General features: G+C 35.5%; 1 protein-coding gene across 1 annotated transcript in view; it reads right to left on the bottom strand.

Moving 5' to 3' along the window:
- LOC134270337 (medium-chain acyl-CoA ligase ACSF2, mitochondrial-like) overlaps window positions 1-21,979 on the bottom strand; it is a 47,788-nt gene that overhangs the window by 2,733 nt on the left and 23,076 nt on the right. Inside the window, exons 2-14 of the mRNA XM_062752558.1 lie at window positions 15,211-15,345; window positions 15,074-15,109; window positions 11,983-12,074; window positions 11,747-11,797; window positions 11,540-11,636; window positions 11,048-11,140; window positions 10,675-10,856; window positions 7,879-7,970; window positions 7,462-7,532; window positions 7,236-7,343; window positions 6,972-7,120; window positions 6,694-6,841; window positions 6,388-6,440 (exon numbers count right to left, since the gene is read on the bottom strand). Of these exons, the coding sequence (XP_062608542.1) occupies window positions 6,388-6,440; window positions 6,694-6,841; window positions 6,972-7,120; window positions 7,236-7,343; window positions 7,462-7,532; window positions 7,879-7,970; window positions 10,675-10,856; window positions 11,048-11,140; window positions 11,540-11,636; window positions 11,747-11,797; window positions 11,983-12,074; window positions 15,074-15,109; window positions 15,211-15,321 (1,283 nt within the window). The 5' untranslated portion in view covers window positions 15,322-15,345. The remainder of the gene's footprint in view (window positions 1-6,387; window positions 6,441-6,693; window positions 6,842-6,971; window positions 7,121-7,235; window positions 7,344-7,461; window positions 7,533-7,878; window positions 7,971-10,674; window positions 10,857-11,047; window positions 11,141-11,539; window positions 11,637-11,746; window positions 11,798-11,982; window positions 12,075-15,073; window positions 15,110-15,210; window positions 15,346-21,979) is intronic.

Below are 21,979 nucleotides of genomic sequence, written 5' to 3'. Positions count from 1 at the left end.
TAAAATAAGCATTGTTTTTTCGAAAGAAACACTACGACGTCATGACGTTGACGTTGAACACGTTAAAATCATGACGTTGCAATTATTTATAAGGGGTAACAAATTTACACTGATGGAAAATACTCCACAAGAGAAGGATTAGAATTAATATTGAATATTTTATCGAGTGTTTTAGGGGTTATGGGGTGGGTTGGTTTTGTTTTGTTATAAAAACAAGAAAGTGCACGTGAACTAAGCTGAATTTTGCCGATATACTGAATACTATAGAAAACATAAGTAGTATATGCTTGCGTCCCTTCAATAATACGTCTGATTACTTTTTTGGCTTTTCAAGGATATTTTGGTAGTCGATAGTGACCCCAGCTGAAAAATGTGACTGTGTCCCTCCCCTCCCCCATTACTGAAATTACTTCCTGCAGGCCCGAACTAAGAAGAATTCTACTTGGATCCTGTCTCCTGATATACAATACATACGGACAAACATCTCCTGGTAGTATAGAATGATGCTATCAATACAGACCATTGAAAAGATTTCATACATGTCTTTACATGCAGTTGAAAAATGTTAGAGTTTGTTTATTGCATTCTACATTTTAGCTTGTTATTTAAAGCTCTAAAAGGCCCCATATATATGTACAAGAATTATTGCCGTCGAACCAAATACCAAGGGCAATTCCATGTACGTGCATCAGTGTTCAATTCTGTCCAGACCCTCTCCCTCCCCTGGAATTTGCAAAGTTGATAAATATATATACTAAGCCAATGAAAATTGACCTTAGACCCCTCCCTAAAAATGCAGATCCCTCATTGAAAATGTGATTTATGTGAAATTGGTAGTAAAAGTCATAGATATGAAGCTTTAAAAGTCAACGACTAAACCCCCCCCCTAAAAAAAACACACACGTTTTTTTTTTTTAGCTTTTCAAGAAATTTCCAGCTTGGAAAAATACTTTTTTAATTCGACCGGGGTTCCCACTCCCGGAAAATTTTCCTGGATCGGTACATGCATTATCATAAATAATATGATGTAATCCCTCTTAAGATTTGTACATAATTCTTGTAACCCGGATGCATGCGCGAATCTAGAGTGTTGGGGTGGGGGGTTGGGTCAAGACCCCCCCCCGGAATATTCAAGGTTATTAAATGTATATATACTAAATCAAGAAAAAAAAGTTACTCTGGACCCCCCCCCTCTGGAAACGCAGACCCCCCCCTCAAGGTAAACACGAATTTGTGTGAAATGGGTATGAAAAGTGAAGGATTTCAGGCAATAATCCCCCCTCCACCACCAAATAGGTTTTTGACGTTTGAGTGAGTTTATTTATTTATTTATTTTCATTTTTGCTTAAGAATTTCTGCTTTAGATTTTTTTTGACGGGGGTGGACCCCCCCCCCCCCCCCCCCCCCCCCCCCCCCCCCCGCCCCTTCCCTGGAAATAATTTCTGAATTTGCGGATTTACGTTATCAGTTTCAAATTGTAAGTATTCATTTATTTCCATACGAGTTTTACTTGACAAGTATTTTAATTAAATCACTGCACCGGATATTACAAACACATGACTAAAAAATACGCGAAAACTGGGGAATTCCCTATCTTGCTTAACAGTCGACTTTTAAAAAAAAAAAAAGTTTTTTACAGATTAGTTATATTTGAGCAGACCTTTACGTATCCGACTTTGAACTCGAACTAGAATATGAAATTAATGAACTCGTATTATGAAATTAATATATATTATAGTATATGAAATTAATGAAAACTAAAAGGGAAAAAAGTAAATTACATGTTGAGCAGTTTATTAACGCAGTTTATTAACGCATCCTACTTTTTAATTTTAAAAATATCTCCATGGTCAATTCTGTATCACATCCTGTATATATATTTAAATCTGGCCGAGATCCCCAATATTAAATTTCAAAGATATTGTAACTGTTGTGCATTAGATATTTACAATGATAGAAGGAGAGCGGACTCTGAACAGATTGATAGGGTGAACAGACCAAATACCATATATGCATGAGTCCGAGGGAGGGAGGCCCCAGGCCTAATATTGTTCGAGGTTTGATATGGGTTGTGATATAAAATTTGACACATATTATTCTATTGATTTTAAATTTGACTAGAGGTACTGTGAGCGATGAGCTAACTAAATGATACCCCCCGCCTCCCATATGTGTATAAATGGCAGTGTCCATGTTTTGCTTTTGGAAACCCAAAATATGTGTCGGATCAAAAAGTAAAATAGGAGGTGCACAATGCCAATATGTAATAAAGATTCTGTGAAAGTTTCACCAAATTTCATTCCATGGTATGAGAGGAGTTGCGGATAAGAGATGGTTATCCCAAAGCGTAACAGACGGACGGACGGACGGACGGAATTAACGATTACTATATACCGTCCCGCTTTTCAAGCGGGGGGATAAAAATACGTATACATGTATATCATCATAAATATTATTCCGAATATGTGCACTTTTGATAATTAAGCATCTGCATGCTTGAGTTTTTGTTTGCATGAAATCATTTATATGCAATTCATTTACTAAATATGTGATAAAAAATAAAAGAATTTGACATTTTTACAACGATATTTTTGGGATATTTCATGTTTTAAGCAGTTGACAATATGAATGGTCCAAGGTGAAAGTGGGTATTCTTTCTTCTTTCTTGGTTTTGAAGGATAAGTTTTTTTTTTTTGCCAACCTTACCCCTCTTATTTAAAAACGACTTATTGCTAAACTTGAGAGCAAGTTGTCATCTAAAGAAGATACAGAGACTATTTTTAAAAATCATATTACTTAGGAATGATATTAATATTTTTCATTTTAATCCCAGGTGAAAATAGCGTTGTTTCGAGAGAGAAAAAAATTGAACATGCATACTCATGACGGTAGCACTTTTTACATGTCCTAATGCATTGTGCGGTTGCCTCTCGTAAATTGTATACTAGTATGTAGAATTGATTATGTGTTCGTTCATTTATTCAATAAAAACAAAACACTTTTAAATAGAACCTTTAAAATCTGAAGTCCCCCACTCTAGATCGGCGCAGATACATGTACAGAAGGTTCAATAATTCGTCACATGTATCATGAGGTGTAGGTTCTTGAAATGTTTTCAATTATAAACATCATAGAGAAATGTCAAATACATTCTTGGTAATTTTTAAAACGCTAAAATTGGTATGCTCCTGTTTTTTTATTTAGCCATGCAATTTATAATACCGGTATTTGTTATGTTAGCGATGCAGATGTCATGAAATTATTTATATTAATCACCAAACATTTAATTTCAATTGATTTATTGAACCTTTCTGCTGGTAGTTTTATCTGTTGTGGGCTGTTACAGGAGTAATCTCCCTTTGATTTTATAGGGACCAATGCAACGAGACGTTGTGATCGAGTTGTAAACAGGAATTCACACAAAAAAATACAAATGGAGTATACATTATTTAAAAAAACAACATATTATAAATATAATAAATTGAATTTAAATCAGCTCTGTCAAGAAAAAGTCTTGGGTCAGAACCACGGTATGGGTACAAAGAAGTCGACAATACTACATGCTGTAATATTTTGTGAAGCACATGGTTTTCGTTTTCCTTTTTCCTACCAAAACACAAAATCCAATAAACAAGACAATTCATTTTGATACATTTTAAAGTAGAAAGCAAATACATTATTATTTTTGATATAATCATGAGTTATTAGGTCTTTCCACCTTTCTGTGGAAAGACCTTTTGAAATGCTTATGCTTTTTATTATTCTATTTCTCACCTTACGTTTTGACACCGTAAGACTTATCGAAAAACTTTATAGTTTATGATACTGGATATTTAAAGTTATTCCGAAAAATGACCCCCCATGTTTTAACTTAGACCCCTTATGTAGTTATTGCCCCTTTCACCGAAAAGCTTGTTATCGCTACTCCTCCGAAACCGTAAATCGTAGAGATAAAGAACCTTCACTAACGTCTTCAACTAATTCAGGAGACTTTTCAATCTATTCATTGCAAAAGTTTTCTTTGAGCCCTTCAATGAGTAACTGCCCCTGAAAGTTTATGAATTTTATAAAAAGCTAAAAATTTTTAAAACGAGAAGTCATAGAGACACGAAACCAACTGCATATGTTTCATTGACCTTTGACCTTCAAATTCATTTCAAGGTCAAAAGTCAAGGTCATTCCAAATATAAGGAATAAATTTCTTTTGATAGCTCTTATATCCTTTAACATATACAATCTATCTTCTCTCTGTGATATGCACTCTTAATACTCTTTCAAGGATTTCATTCTTGTCCCCTAAGATTGACCCTTTTTAAAATTATTGCCCCTTGTGCAAAAAACCTTGTTATCGCTACTCCTCGGAAACCATAGACCGTAGAGACACCAAATCTTCACTAATGTCTTAAGGGTCTTCAGGCCTAACTTCATTGCATAAGTGCGAAAGGATCTGATGACCGCTTATATGAGTTATTCCCCTTTAACGTCTTTGTTCTTACTATTAAACCTTATACAGTGAAACTTCTCCAAACCGGCCCCCCTGGAAACCGGTTCTCCCTGAACATCGGCCAAATTTAAAAGTCCCGGCAAAATTCTTACCATTTCTTTACACATAAACTCTCATAAAACCGGCCACCTCCGAAAACCGGACACCGGCCACTTTTCCAAGAACGAAAGTTAAAAAACATAGGAAATTTCCCCTCATCATACCGGCCACTTTTTGATTGCAAGAAATTTAACTGTCATTGGCTAGAAGGGTAATAATGACCGGCCGGAGGTGTGAAAATAACCTACCCACAAGTAGTCAAAGGTGTGAAAAACTGAATATGGCCTCATAGGGTTTTCTATTGTTTAGCCATCTTGAAGGGATAGTTATCGTGCCAGACTAGGCAAATGGCCGGTCAAAGCTGTGTACATATGATTTACATCAATTAAAACTTGAATTAATAAAACATCAAGCAACTAATAAATTCAAATCACATAATGAATCAACAAATTATCGCAAGCCATATTGCATCATCTTTTTAAATACACATTCGAATCCCGCTCGGGGCGTTCCCCAAATTTTTTCTTTGTTTTTGTCTTTTTTTCAGTTGCAAATTACTTTTCACTCTTTTATAAGATGTGTGGAAGATTTTGCCGATTTTTAAAAGCTATATTTGGAGATATTTTGTGAAATACCTGGAACAATCACGATCTGTGTTGAGAAACTACTGCAAATGAACGTAAACCAAAAAAATACATTATAAAATCTATTTCATTGGATGACGCGGACTAGATTGCAAAAGAGAAGTCGGTCGGAAGACCTACTTGTTGCACCAGCAACAAGAACGCATCTAGTTATTTTTCTCTTTTACCTCAGTTAAAATTTCCCCAAAAACGTAGGCCGATTTTGCACCTTCGTGGCTTTACTTCTTTTTACCCCAAGAAAACCATTGTCAACCTTGGCGCATTGAAAATTTGCACCCCAAGAAAACCATTGTCAACCGAGGCGAATTTTTCACCCCAAGAAAATCATTGTCAACCGAGGCGCAGCCGAGGTTGACAATGATTTTCTTGGGGTGAAAATTTTCAATATTATACTTTCATGTAAATTACTTGAATCTCATTCGTCGAAAAACATTTGTTAAAAAACACTATTACCCGCTGAATAATGAAACCACACCCTCCTGCGTAGCAACAGTCAACATTACTTGACGGGTGATATTAAAATAAAAATAGTGACTGCGCAGAATTTATGCGCGCACGGTTCACTGTTATATGTATTTGTATAAAACATTCACATATTATAATAAATATTGCATGTAGTTGAGTGTAACATTGAAAATTTTCACCCCAAGAAAACCATTGTCAACTGAGGCACAGCAATATTTATGTAATGTTACACTCAACTACATGCAATATTTGTTATATTATACTGAATGTTTTTTACAAATACATATAACAGTGAACAGTGCGCGCATAAATTCTGCGCAGTCGCTACTTTTTGGAATATCACCCGTCGTCAAGCGATGTTGACTGTTGCTACGCTGGAAGGCGTGACTTCATTATTCAGCGGGTAATAGTGTTTTTAACAAATGTTTCTCAACCAATCAGATTCATCTTATTTACATGAAAGTATAGTAATATAATACTTAAAATCAACTTCATCTATCTTCGATTAAAAATGTTTCTATTAATGCTCATATTTGGGTTTCGACTTTTACTTCGGAAAGATAATTACAGGAAGTAAACCGTAAACAGGCTTTGATTCATTTAAATAAACAGGAAATCATTTGTCAAATTCTCAGTTTTTAAATAAGGAAAAAAAATTCAAAATGATGGCTAAATGGAAATAAATCATTTAAAGTTATTATCACTTTTAAATGTAATATTAATTAGCATACTCACATGTAAAATATAAAAATATCATCCCCCTTTTCATCGCTTTGAATACCAACAACCTAATTATAAAAAAAATAATTGAAAATAACATATAATGTATAGGAAAGTTTTTTAGAAAATGGTTGTGGTCATCATTAAAATAAGGCTAAATATTTAGTAAGATATAATGTTCGCTTCTAACAGGCTTTTTCTTTTTGTTTACCTTAGCCAACCTTGATATTATTCAAAATTTCTCTGGCTATCAAATATAATCTCAATATCTACACTTTTAAAAATTAAAATTATGAATTTTTATTCCAGAAATAAACTTACCGCTGATTCTAAGACATCTGAATGGGCAGAAATGATATCAGTCAGTTGTTTCGGATAAATTTTAATTCCGGCATGTTTGAAAAACAAGCAGTCAGATTTCCGACTAATGTAGGTCACGTGTCCTGTTTCATCCATACTACCAACATCTCTTTTATAAATCAAACAAGAGAGTGAACTAAATTTTATAACAGTTTGTCTTCATGAAATTAATAACATTAAAGGAATAAGCCGACTCTAAAATCTTATCTTGAGAGAGAGAGAGATAGAGAGAGAGATACCCCGTATGCAACCATCCCTGTTTGTCCAAGGGACCTGTCTCTGACTTCTCGTTGTTTAAATATCCATAAAATATACCAAAGCCCTTTATACAAATTTCACCAGGCATGTTGATTGGGAGTATTTCATCCTTTTCGTCTGTAATTTTTACCTGTCAATCATGGTTTTATACACACTTAACAGTACTGTAACTTAAATTGAAATACAAAGAATTTCCTTTGTATTAATTCAATAAATAAAAATTAGTGTTTAAATGAATAAGCAACCTCTGTGTGTGGAAATGGGTATCCTATGGAGTCCAGGCGTTGTTCCAGAGAGGAGAGGACAGGAGAAGTAGCCGTTCCTACTAAACACTCGCTAGCACCGTAAATAACCTTTCCAATAATACAAGTCTTCTTACTGATTACATTAAATTTATCACTTAAAGTGTAAGAAATTATCCTTTTAGAAAAAAAATAGTCCTTCCTGAGTTCAGGCTCATTACAAACTTACCGACGAACTTGGAAAATGTTTATAAATTGTCTCTCGCATTTCCTTGGATACTATTTGCGACACAAGAATGACTAAAAATGGGAAAAATCCATATTAAAAGAAACAAATGTAAATGTGTACTATTATTTAAAAAAAAATTATTTTCAGATTAAAATTTAATCTACAGGTATGAATCTCTTTCTTCATTTTAAAATATAGGGAGATAACGAATAGTATTCAAGCTCAAAAGTCAATTAAACAATACAAAATAGGAGCAGAGAAAACACGGACCTCCGAAACATCAGAGGTGGGAATAGGTGCCATTGAGAAGTGAGCTACGGAAATAATATGAGTCTTGCCCATAATTCATTTTCGATATCTTATATACTGAGTTATAATTGCTAGTAGCAGCAGTGTGATAGATAATTAAATTCTTACCCGATTTAAGATTGGATAAATCGAACTGATTAACGTATTCTGAGTTCACTAACTTGATCACTTCGTACGGAAAACCAGCGTAACGTGTAATTCTGTTAAAGAATAATAGAATCATTCATTACTACGAGTGTGGGATAGTGAAATTCCACCTAGGGGACAAGATTCACGGTCTAGGACGCAATCTCTCACCAGAGGGCGCGCTCCGCTTACACCTCTGTTGTAGTCAAAAAAGTAGTTCGGATTGCCAAACATAAGTAAATGTGAACAAAAATTATATAAACATTGATTGTTTTGTATTTTTGCCAAAGATTTTACGTATTTTAAGCTCTCTGGTAGTAAATTTTTTCTAACTCTGTCTCCTTTGTTTCAAAATGAAAACGTGTGTAAAAATTCCAAACAAAATAGTGCCGTATATATTGAAACTATTTTAATATATACCCAAATTTTGAAAGAACAAAAGAAGAGCTACAGATTGATATTTCTAATTTCATTTTAAAAAAAATTACGAATTTGGTGGGAATCTATAATTTCGTTTTTAGGTGACCTGAGTCACTCAGGTGACCTATTGCCATCCGTGTTTGTCCGTCGGCGTCCGTCAAGCCGTCGTGTGTTAACATTTGAACATTTTCAATTCTTCTCTGAAACTGCTAAACCAATTTCAACCAAATTTTGTATACAGCATCTGTGGGTGAAGGGGAACAAAAATTGTGAATTTCATGGTCCCCGCCCCCCTGGGGCCTGAGGGGTGGGGCCAAAACCACCAAAATTATTGCAATCTTTAAAAATCTTCTTCTTTACTCCTGGACATCAAGCAGTCAAACTGTTTGCATGATTGTAATCAACATTGAGTCCTTTACCAAAATTTTGAAATTCATGGCCCTGGGGTCAGGGGTACTTGTGCTAGGGTGGGGCTAAATAAGTATATAGTGAAAATGCATTATTTCTTTGAAAACCTTCTTTTCTGCTTTTGGGTATTAAGTAAACTAACTAAGTACATAGTTATGTTGAGCAAGAGTGCCTCTACCAAAATTTTGAATTTTATGGCCCCAGGGTCAGGGGTTCTGGTGTTAGGGCGGGGCTCTATTGATCATACAGTGAAAATGCATTTATTCTTTGAAAATCTTCTCCTCTGCTCTTGGGTATCAAGTAAACTAACTAAGTACATAGTTATGTTGAGCAAGACTGCCTCTACCAAAATTTTGAATTTTATGGCCCCAGGGTCAGGGGTTCTGGTGTTAGGGCAGGGCTCTATTGATCATATAGTGAAAATGCATTTATTCTTTGAAAATCTTCTTCTCTGCCCCTTGGTATTAAATGAACTAACTAAACACATAGTTATGTTGAGCAAGAGTGCCTCTTCCAAAATTGTGAATATTATGGCCCCAGGGTCAGGGGTTCTAGTGTTAGGGCGGTGCTCTATTGATTACATAGTGAAAATACATTACATCTTTGAAAATCTTTTCTTTGCTCCTGGGTTTTATGCTAATGATCCAAGTGTATATATTTATGATGAAGAAAGGTGCATCTAGCAAAATGATTATTTTTTATGCCCCCTGGTTTATTCTGAAAATAAATTAATGCTTTGAAATCTGCTCTTAAGTATTAATCAACCATTTTATGATAAAATTTGCAAAATTTTGAAATATGTGGCCCCAGGGTCAGTGGTTCCTTTGGGGTGAGGTGCACAACTGGTTATAAAGTGGAAGTGCATTTACTCTTTGTTACTCTGATCTACATTTGGGTATTAGGTAAATAGAGTAAGCATGCTAAGTTCATAATTATGAGGAGCAATGGTGCCTCTTTCAAAATTGTGAATTGTGAATTTCGTGGCCTCTGGTTTAAAACACGAACCAATTTTAATTGTTTGAAAGTTGTTGCACGATACTCAGGTGACCTATAAGGCCCGTGGACCTCTTGTTCGTTTATATTTTCGTTTTACAAGATTCTTGTAATTTAGACGATAACAGAGGTGTTGGAGCGGAGCGTAAACAACGCCCTCTGGTGAGAGATTGTCTAGGACGAGGCTTTGCCGAGTCCTAGACTGTGAATCTTGGCCCCGAGGTGGAATTTCACAATTCCCACACGAGTATGTAATGAATGATTATTTTTCTCGCATTATCTTATCCAAAATAACGGCCTGTCAATGACGTCGCCATATATGGGGCTAAAAAAATATTTTTTATTTTCCATCTAATTAAAAATCTAAATACACCATCGGAGAGAGCGTACCTGAAAATGGTTTACACTTAGTGTAAACTGATAAAATAAATTTCAGTCCGTGTAAATTAATCAGATAGATAAAAACTGGGAATAAAAAACTTTTCTATCCGAGAGCGTAAAAGAAGAATCATTCCGCGTTCTAAAAATAGTGCCATTTTAAAAGTGAAAAAACGACAATATTTTGAATGAAAATAAGTTTATATCAATAGATAAAATGACAACATTTTAAGTATGTGTAACATTTTGTTTTACATTGTTACAATTTCTTTATATAAAGACGGAATGTTTACGTTATCTTTCGTGGCGTAGTAATACACAGTGTAAGACAGAAAAATCTCACACTGCTGTCTCACACCGGACAAGTCAATTTTACACTGGGGATTATGCGAGAAAAAAAGTTCTTCATATCATTAACGCTATAGATATGACGCATGCTGATAAGGAAAACTATGCTGTATATAGCTTAAACAGCTCTTAAATGCGATTAAAACACATAGCTGTAAATGGATTCACAGAAATAAGATAGGAGCGTTTTTAGCATTCTGAATAAAAAATATGTAATTTAATATAACTAACTTTTCATCTTGGAGAAAACTGCCAAATCGCTCTATATCCTCGCATCCAAATTCAAGCCATGAGGGATTTAACACAATTTTTGAGGTTTTCCAGTTTATAAGCGCATTTAATGTTACTAGCACAGGCTGAATATCATCCGTCACAGGGTTAGGCATAGCAATGTTGGCTTCATTGGATACCACCTAAATGAAAAGAAAATCTTCATGTCCTTCTAAAAATATAAATTCTTAAACTATTAACTAAACTTAGTTGATTTTATGTTAAATCTGAACTTTGAAACATTTAACTAAATGTTAAAATGTTAAATTAATTGATGATTAAATCAGTCTGCATCTATATGTGTAAAGAGTTAAAAAAAAACACACACACACACTTTTATGCCTGCCTGGCGATCAACACAAAAAATCCCACAGTTCACCACTGTTTTGTGACTAATCAAAACTGCTTTACTGGAACCTGTAGAACCCTGAATGAATAAACCAAAATATATCGAGGTTTATTTAAGGAATAACTGTCTTATTTTTCGATTTCATGATGTGATCAATCGATTGGTTTGCGCCGAAGGCGTTTATGTATAAAATTATCATGCAAGCCAATCGATCGATCATCGTCATGAAATCAAAAAATCTGAGTTATTCCTTATATTTACATGTGATTGATTCCGCCAATACACGTGCTAGAAGCCCTGCTTCTAGTCCCTGCACGTGATTTTTTTTTAAACCGCGCCTATCGATGAACCAGCAAATAAAGTACGTAAACTATTTGTAATTTTATCTCGAACAAAGACATTAGAAATGTAAATATATTTGCTTTTAGAAGTGTCAATGTAAAGATCACCCGCTTTTGACACCAGAAAAATTCTTACCGTTGTTAGGATAATGAACGCAGGGTCTCCCGGAAACACACTTTTAATTGTTGCTAAATATACTTCATCAGTAACTGGACTTTCGCCTTGAAAATCACTGCAGAAATTTAAATCTCTTATTTATTCATTTTTTTAATTGAGAGAAGACGTTAAAAAAAAAATTAGATCTTCACTTAAAGTTAAATATAGCTTTTAAAAATTACTCACTATTTGATATCAGACTCTTTCAAAAATCTGACTTGTTTCAGGTTGGATGATCTAAGCATGATAAAAAATCTTTTAATTTTAAAAAAGTATCTTAAAATTGTGCTATTATAAGTCTTATGAAATAACTTTTGCAGGTATATGCGACCGTACACTGTTTGGATCTGTTGTTCATTAATTCCGTTTTTTCTTTTTGCCCCCCCCCCCCCCCCCCCGCTTCTACATACATGTATATGTACCTGTCTGTGTTTTCGCTACTTTTAAGGTGCTCCGCAATTAATATGTCTTCTTCTGCTGATTGGGATCCCATTATAATCACTGTTGGGTTAACCTTCACAAAGAAATATTGATACATATATACAAAAACAATCCAAAGATAATTAATGTATAATTTATTTTTTTTTACTAATTACAGTTTTACCATTATTTATACACTGAATTGTCTATGGATGTTTACGCGTGCCCGGTCATAACAAGCTGCTGAAACAGATGGTCAGTTTATCCGGTTGACAGAGGCTACTTCCTCTCCTTTGGCACCTGATCTATTTTTTTATGTATTAGAGTACCATGTTTGCCTACTCCCAATATGTATTGTTTTAATGTGCTTTGAAGTTCTTTTGATAACTGTCCGTATCTTCATATTTCATTAAAATTTTTAATAAAAGTATTTGAAACCACAGAATTTTTCTAAAATCTATAACACCATAAACGTACGAAATTAAACAATATATAAAACTTTACCACACAAAATATTTTGATATCATTGACTGCTGCTTTCTTCAACAAGAGTTCCACGGGCCTTATAGGTCACCTGGGTATCCCGTAACAACTTTCCAACAATTGAATTTGATTCGCGTTTTAAATCAGAGGCCATGAAATTCACAATTTTGAAAGAGGCACCATTGCCTATCATAATTATACACTTAGGATGCTTACTTTGGTTACTTAATACCAAGAAGTAGCTCAGAGTAACAAAGAGAAAATGCATTTCCACTTTGTAACCAGTTGTGCACCCCATCCCACAGGAACCACTGACCCCGGGGCCACATATTTCAAAATTTTGGAACTTTTATCATGAATTTTACTTCATCATAAATCGAATAACACCAAAGTGCAGATTTCAAAGCATTAATTTTTTTTCAGACAATGTACCCCCCCCCCCTCCATGACCTCTGACCCAAGGGCCCGGAAATTCAAAAATCTCAAAGAGGGATCCCGCCTCCTCATAACTACGTACATAGTTCATTGGTTTTATACCCAGGTGCAGAATAATTCACTTTCACTATATAATCTTTATAGCCCCGACCTAGCACTAGAACCCCTAACCCTGGGGCCATGAAATTCACAATTTTGAAAGAGGCAGCCTTAATCAACATAACTATGCACTTGGTTAGTTTATCTAATCCCCATGAGCAGAGAAGAAGAATTTCAAAGAATTTATGCATTTTCACTTAATAATCTATTTAGCCCCGCCCTAGCACCAGAACTCCTGACCCTGGGGCCATGAATTTTACAATTTTGGTGGAGGACTCAATGCTTATTACAATTATACCAACAGTTTGACTGCTTGATGTCCAGGAGTAAAGAAGATTTTTAAAGATTGCAATAACTTTAAGTGGTTTTGGCCCCACGCCCCCAGGGGGACAGGGACCATGAAATTCACAATTGTTGTTTCCCTTCACCCATAGATGTTATATGCCAAATTTGGTTGAAATTGGTTCAGCGGTTTCAGAGAAGAAGCTGAAAATGTTCAAATGTTAACGCACGACGACGGGCGAAAACGGATGTCACCTGAGTTAATAAAAACTGAACTCGTTCATATACTCAATTGCTTTTTGTAAATTAGTTTTAAAATTTAAAAACATTCTGACTGTACACAAACGTATTCTGAAAAATGATATTAAAAAGATGCTTGAGTTTCTGACTGGCAATATCAACGTAATTTCTGAAGGTCTTCCAACAATCTGTTAGAATTTCCAACGGCGCTGATTACGCCCCTCTATGAGCAGATTTATTTTTTACTCATATGAAGCAGGATTTATTTAAAAACTTATACATGAAAAGAAGAAAGCACTTGCTTTTAACTCGACACTCCGACGACGAATTATCAATTAAAAATAGTTACTTCTATTCATATGTTGACTAGTGATATCCGAGTGAGCTTTAAATAAAAAGATACACAAGAGTCTGACACATCTGTTTCATATTAGAATATGACACAAAAAAACGCTTATGGTAACCTAGAAGATTTAAAAAAGAAAACATAATGCTTTTAAGTTTTCAATCGTAAACTTTTCTTACTTAAATATAATTATTATAAGCAGCTAGCATCTGCATATGGTTTAACATCTCTCAGTTGATTCGATACGGAATAAAGTGTTCCGCTTACGCATCAATTTCTAAAACAAGGCTAGGTATTGAGAAACAAGTTGATGAAACAAGAATTCAACAGTTGCGTCTGAAGTCCTCATTTTGTAGTTTTATGGTAGATGCAATAACATTGTCAGCAAAATACAACCTATCGTTAAGTCAATGCTGACTGAAATTTAACATAAAAATCAAGGTAATAATTTTCAAACTGAATTGTCTACGGATTTTTACATTTTTACAATCATGACAAGGAGATATGTGATTTGTTATTGAATTTTGCACAAAATATCAAAAAATTAACGTGGGCGATGGCTGTGGACACTGTTTTCGGAAAATCACCCTTGAAATGTGCCATTTTGATTTTTCTATTGAAAATAGAGAAATGCTTCACATTAATGACGTCTACATGGCACCTGATTTATCAGAGTCATTTATTTAACCCACCTTTGATGTTTTTTTTAGGGCGCAATAAAGCTAAAACCATACCTGTTCTTTCAAACTGAATTGTCTACCATTTTTACAATCATGACAAAATTATTTTGTAATTGGTTTTTTGGGATCCTTGTTAGCTCATCTCCCGAAAATTATTTTGTAATTGGACTCTGAGTTTCATTGAAGTTGTTGTAATCAAAAATTTCAAGTATACAGTCAAACTTCGTTACCTCGAATTCGATGGGACCGAGGAAAAACTTTCGAGAGAATTATCGAGATATCGAGGGAAAAATACGTAAAGAATAAGTGGTTGGGACTTAAAATTCACTTCGACCTATCGGTAATCGAGATACCGAAGTTCAACAAAAAAGTAAATATCCCCTGATTTGCACTAAGCTTTTATATGTTAATCCAAATATTTGATAATGAGCACAATTTAAATTAATTATCTTGATAACATAGTAAAAATGTGTTTATACCTTATCTGAATACCTCTCAAAATCGATGTAAATGGTTAAAATATGTTACCTGCTGCTGCTGACTTTTATAACGGAAATCGTAAACCTGCAATGGTATAAATAACATCAAATGCGAAATGTAATTAAAAAGACTCAATATTCACGTCATTTCTTGCAGAAAAGGGTTTGCTAAAGGTTTATACTAACTGTATGATAAATGCATCCTATCGAGACTGTTCCCAAAAGGAGGGGGAAATATTTTAGATCCGCCACTCCATTCACCATGACAATGTCACCTTTCTGAATTCCATTCTTCATAAGCCATTTGGAAAACAATATGGACTGTAAATAAGATGAAATAATACTGTTTCACTTTATTTTCAATTGATTAAATATCACTTTTCATGAAATTAATCTTTATTTACTCAATTTTTAATCATTTTTATCCCTGATTTTTGTTCAAGAAAATGATCACGTACTTGTCAAAAATATTCTAAAACAGACATTTACGGGTATGTGGAAACGGAATAGACAATCTTATGAACTGTAGAAATGACTATGTCCACATTGTGCTTACTAAACTGAAATAAAGTACGAGGGTTGTCATGGAGCACATGACTCTTAAAGATCTGTAAGTCTTCCTGAAATCCACACTTAACGAACGTTTAAGTCATTAAACACAAAATCTGATTTACTTTGTCTTTGAACGCATCATATCAAAATATAATGCATGTCACAGTATACAAGGAGAATCACGTAATAAGAATGTGTTACTGTCTCCCGCTTTCACAAAAGACAGGGAAAACTGTTTCTTATTCTTCTGTCCTGCTGTCACAAAAACTCATAACTTTGATCATAGCTTTTGAATGGGAAGAAATAGGGCTTCACTGTTACTTATATATATAACCTGTGCAAGACTTTTTCTAATAGACAATGATTTTCGACCCTGTGACATTGAAGTTAAAGCTACGTCACAAAAATTTTATAAAATTACTTAAAATCGGTCAATACTATTGATTGATTGTATATTGTTTAGCGTCCCTCTCAAGAAAATTTCACACATATGGAGATGCCACCACTTGCCGGTGGAGAGCTACTAATTTTGTCCTATACTCGATATTTAGGGCCATTTAGCAGTCAGGGATCTTTTTCGTGCCAGCACCTATTGCGACCGGTACCTCGATTTATACCGTCTCATCCAAAGGACCGGTCTTCACGTCCCACAGTGGGATTTGAACCCGCGACGTAAGGACGCTCTAACCACTGCGCCACGCGAGCGACCATAACTATTGCAAGAGAAAAGTATGGCACGCCAAATTCACAAATATGAGTTAAACCTAGTTTCACAATTGATAAACTAGGTTTATCGACTGTAACCTATAGTTTACAAACCGTTAAGTATAGTTAACAATTCGTTAAGTATAGTTTTCATCTGTAAACTATATTTAATGGGCGTTAACTATAGTTTACGAATGCTAATCTAAGTTTATCTGTCTGAATAAAGCCTTAACAATAGATTTTGTTGATAAACATAGATTCACGTTTGTAAACTACAGTTTACAATCGTAAATTATAGTTAAGAGTTGTTAATCATAGTTTCACAAATCGTGAAACTATATTTATCAGATCGTTAACTATAGTTAACGGTTTGTAAACTATAGTTTAGAAATCGTGAAACTGTATTTATCAGATAATCTATGTTTTGCAATCGCAAATGATTGTTTTCGGTGTTAAGTATAGTTTACGGTTGTGAAACATAGATTATCGTGTTAACTATGGTTTACATGTGTAAAATATAGATTAACGTCGTTAACTATAGTTTACATTCGGTAAACTATAGCTTACAACCGATAAACCTAGTTAATCGATTGTAAAACTATGATTATCTCATTTTTGTGAATTTGGCGTGCCATAGAAAAGGATAGGACTTTCATTTCTATACATGTACACGTATTACATGTGGCAAGACCTTTCTAAATATACACATGTGAATTTGACTCTGTAACCTTTACCATATAAAGTTAACTTGACATACTTAAAAAAAAGTTATCTTTTTACCTTGAGAAGGGCTTTCACACTGTACATATGCATTACATGTAACAAGATGTTTCCAAGCGTGCTAACTGCTACCCCTTTAAGGCTTGATCTTGATGTATGATAAATTTTAAAAAATAATTTTGGTGATAACTTTTGATAAACAAAAGTATAAGAACCTTCATATTTGACATATAAAAGTATAAGGACCTTAATATTTTACATATTATGCCATAAATAATGGCATCCAATTGCAACCCACTAGGACACCGAAAGCGGGGGTAACAATTCTTCAAATTTCCTTTTTTGTGTTTCTGTTTTTATGAGCCGGGATCGAAAGATCCGAGGCGTATATTGTTTTTTTGTTCTGTCTGTTTATCTGCAAACTTTAACCTTCATCATAACTTTTGAACCATGAGTGAAAGAGACTTCAGAAATATTTGGGGGAAAAAATCTTTATGGAATAAAAATTATGAAATAAAATAGGCTCTAAAAATGCATAATTTTGAGAAGAACAGTGCTTCCTACCCTATAATTGCCAGTATAAAAAGTTAAAGAGTTAAAGTTTGTTGAATAATGATGGAATATGTGCATGTTGACCTCCAATATGGCGGCCAAAGGGAAATAACTATTCTTAATTTGGGTTTACTGAAAACTATCTATATGATATATACAGGTGCCGAAAAAATGAACACATTGTTACCTACATCTTTGCGAAGCTTCTTTATTGTCAGTTCTTGGTTGAATTCCGGCGCAGCAAACAACACTTTATCGGGGTCTATATCCTCGTGTAATAGCACTTCTCCTATGGTTTCCTCACTGAGCGGGACTCCACAGGCCCCATAACAATAGCTCTCAGTCAGGCCGTCTGCAGGATTACAATCACTAACAAGAGAAAGAACCAGGAATATTCTTTAACAATATTTGTAACATGGGAAAAATCCATTAAATGGCATAATGAAAAAAAAATTGATGAGAGAAATCTGGTTGATTGATTGCATATTAGCAGCGTATGATTTTGGGTCATTAAAATACTTTAATTAGGACTGTTTTTTCCCGTGATACACGGTGTAATGTTGTATTATATATCTCTTACATTATTTATACATGTATTATAAAATAATAAAGAAAAAATAGGAAAAATGCACAGAGAGAAAAAAATAAAGAGCATAGATAAAAAACACACACTGTGAGAATCGAACTTACTAAGATCTTTATGTCTACAATCTAGCAATCATACCACTACGCCACGAAATCATTGAAATCGGATGGACAAATTTAAGACAGATTGTTGAAATCTTGAAATATTTTGAGAAGAAATACAAGATGTGTTTGTGAAACACTATGCACCCGGCGGCAAAAAAGTCTTTTTAAAAAGCTATTTTTAGCATATATGTCACAATCAAGGTCATTGACCTTGGTATCATTTGAAAGAAATTGATTAGTAAAGAAAGGATACCAAGTAAAAGTCTCTATCTCTTGTGGTTCAAAAGTTATGGCAAAGTTTCGAAAAAACTATTTTTAGCATAAAGGTCACAGTAAAGGTCACAAGGTCATTGACCTTGGTGTCATTTGAAAGAAATTAATTAGTGGAGTATGCATACTAAATAGACAGTCTCTATCTTCTAGGGTTCGAAAGAAATGGCAAAGGTACGAAAAAACTATTTTTAGGATATAGGTCACAGTAAAGGTCACAAAGTCATTGACCTTGATGTCATTTGAAAGGGTTTAATAGGTGGAGTATGCAAACCAAATATGAAGCCTCTATCTTTCATGGTTCAAAAGTTATGGCGAAGGTTAAAGTTTGCAGATAAAAAGCTATTTTTAGCATATAGGTCAAGGTCAGAGGGCCATTGACCTTGGTGTCATTTGAAAGAGCTTAATTAGTGGAGTATGTATACCAAATATAAAGTTTCTATCTTTCATGGTTCAAAAGTTATAGCGAAGATTAAAGTTTGCAGACAAACAGACAGACAGGATAAAAACAATATACGCCCGGGATCTATCGATCCGGGTGCATAATTAGATACATGTTTTCAACATTTTCAGTATGAAGACCACCTTTAGCCAAAATTATCTAAATGCAACAAAGTGCAGTCATATCTAAAAAAAATTATTCAGCGCCAAAATAGATGTTGTATGACTTTAGGGATCGGGCTCGTCATACAAGTGTATTGAATGCATGGCGCCATATTGTCAAGCTTTGTGTCTGTAGCAGTGTGAATAAAGTTTATAACAGTTTACACGCGTTAGTGGTGGATTCTCTCCTACCGTGGCGTGGTGGCAGCGATTTCGACTCTACATCTCCGGAAGTAATCGACGAGGACTCTCGTGTAAGTAGTTTTACACGCACCCGACAACGTGTTTACCTTGACAAGGATGACCTGCATACACAGAGCACCCAAACAATGGTGTCTTTCTAAAACTGAAACTGTGAGTACATTCGAAAACTGTGAACAACATTCAATCTATTCGTTATCCCTTCATCCAAATTTTTCTGCATTTTTATCTCATGACACAAAATGGGCCAAGAAGTCGAAGGCTAACCCGAATCGTGACTTTACAGACGATCGACGATGACCCGGTTCCGGAGAACAAGCGGCTTAAAGCACAGCAAATGTCAACCACGCTAGATCTTAATCTTGGCCAAATTTCAAACTACTGTCCTGTGATTTCACGTAACGTAATAGTGAAAAACTCAACTTCCTTAGAACAAATATGGCAGTCAATCAGGTTGCACTTCGGCTTCCAGTCATCCGGCGCCGATTTCTTAGATCTATGACATTACCCTGCGCCTGATGAACGTCCAGAGGATCTGTATCAGAGACTGTACGTTAGCTTTCACTGATGACAACCTGTTAAAGAAAGAAGGCGGTATTACACACCATGGCGCAAATATTGAAGAGGACGAGGAACTGTCACCAACAGTTGAAAACCTTATTGTTCTGACCTAGCTACGTTTGATAAACACCTCATTGTCACAACTTGTGAAGCAGCGTTATGGCACAGAGCTTAGAGTGCGTACGTTAGCATCTATAAAACCTAAAATATTTCAGGCTCCCACATCACTACTCGAGGAGATTCTCAACAATGAAGATGCCAGATCAGTCCGCACATTTACTCAACCTCATAAGGATATCAGTACTTCTTATAATCAAAAACCACCCAATAAGACTCGAAACCGCTCCTGACCTTTATGTTAGCAAGCAAAACCCACACGTAAACATTTCCTCAGCGAGTGCCATTTTCTACCTGACAGTGACCTCAAATACATGGCCAAAGCAAGACAGATCCTAAGTATCCTTGACACAGATCAGCACACAGAGTCTGACGTTGACAACCCTGATGAGGCACCCTACGCTGAGCCTACAGTTAGTTTAGTTAGAAATCGTGTGTCAATTCGACAGTTACCATATTTAGATGTCTTCTTTCAACATTCTCATGCACGTCTGTAGCTCCGGGATTGATTCCGGAGCTACAGGGAACATGATAAGAGCATCAACTGTGACTAAATTGAATGGAAAGGTCAGTCCCACAAACCAGTCAGCTCATCATGCAGATAGCTCTTCACCTTTGAAGGTGAAGAGGGTGAAACAAAATTGCACTTCTCCAGAAATACCCACTTATTTTACTTTGAAGGACTGGTGATCGAGAATCTTGACGTTGACGTTCTTGCGGATTATTCCCCTTATGGAAGCTAATGACATTGCCGTTCGACCTTCTAAACGTCAGGTTTTAATAGGAAACAGCACTGTATACACTTACGGATCGGTAACAGCAGCTGGTAAAACCATCCAAAACAAAACCAAATCACATGTTCTTCGTACAGTAGCCTCCACATCTGCGTGGCCAGGGGACTACCTAGAGTTAGACATTCCAGAGTCAGTACTCCACCATGATGGTTTGCTCGCCATTCAGCCTCACCTACCTGAACCTCTTATCACTCCCTCCATTTTACACAGTGTTGGGAATAAGATTCGCATTGAGAACACTAACAGTGACCCAGTAACAATTCGTAAGCATGAACACCTATGTGATATTCGACAGGTTTATGTTCCCTCCAAGGACCCAGTGCCTTCCGTGCAGAGCGATACGCACACCAGTTTGAAGAGTGACTCCAGACATTCCACACCATATTCTTCACCAGTTGCACTAATCGACCCAGATGGCATTCTCCCCTCAGAGATCGTTCAAGCTTTTTATGACACTCTTGCCGAAAATGAAGGGGTTTTTAGTCCAATTTCGGAGGGGTATAATGGATATGTTGGACCCTTTAAGGCCGAGGTTATCATTGGACCTGTCATTTCCCCACAGAGGAAGGGTCGCCTGCCTCAATACTCTCGTTATCAACTTGAGTTACTTCAAACCCAATTCAGTGAGCTAGAAACTATGGGTGTATTCAAGGGAATGCAAGGATCTGAGACGTCCTTGGAGGAGCTTACATGCCGTGTTTTAGGGGACCTGATTGAAGAGGGCATAGTCGTCAAGCTATCTGATGATCTTTATTGTGGTGCCGACACGCCAAGTCAGTTCGTCAGTAACTTTTCTAGGATTCTTGCTGCTTTGAACAGATGCAATCTCAAATTTTCAGCCTCAAAAAAATATAGCGCCATGTACAACAACAATTTTGGGCTGGATTTGGGAACAAGGACCCTTTCATCTTACCCAGCAAGTTAAAGGACACTAAATCCATTCACATACCCTACCCACAGGACACTCTTTGGATAGTAAATGATGGTGCTCTGTGCAAGCCTGGGATTGGTGCCACTCTGTACGTTTCACGAGGTGACAACAAACTTCTTCTCGCAGGATTCTTCAGTGCAAAATTGCGCAAGTGCCAAGTATTATGGCTTTTATGTCAGATAGAGGCATTGTCAATTGGTACCGCTGTCAAACACTACATTCCTTATATAGTTCAGTCGTTAGGGCCTGTTGTATCCTT

The sequence above is a fragment of the Saccostrea cucullata genome, unplaced genomic scaffold, assembly GCF_032062105.1.
Source record: "Saccostrea cucullata isolate Sc308-1 unplaced genomic scaffold, CSIRO_AGI_Scuc_v1 ctg203, whole genome shotgun sequence".
Lineage (NCBI taxonomy): Eukaryota > Metazoa > Mollusca > Bivalvia > Ostreida > Ostreidae > Saccostrea > Saccostrea cuccullata.
The sequence above is the reverse complement of the archived record's forward strand: the minus strand, read 5'-3'. Positions and strand labels throughout refer to the sequence as shown.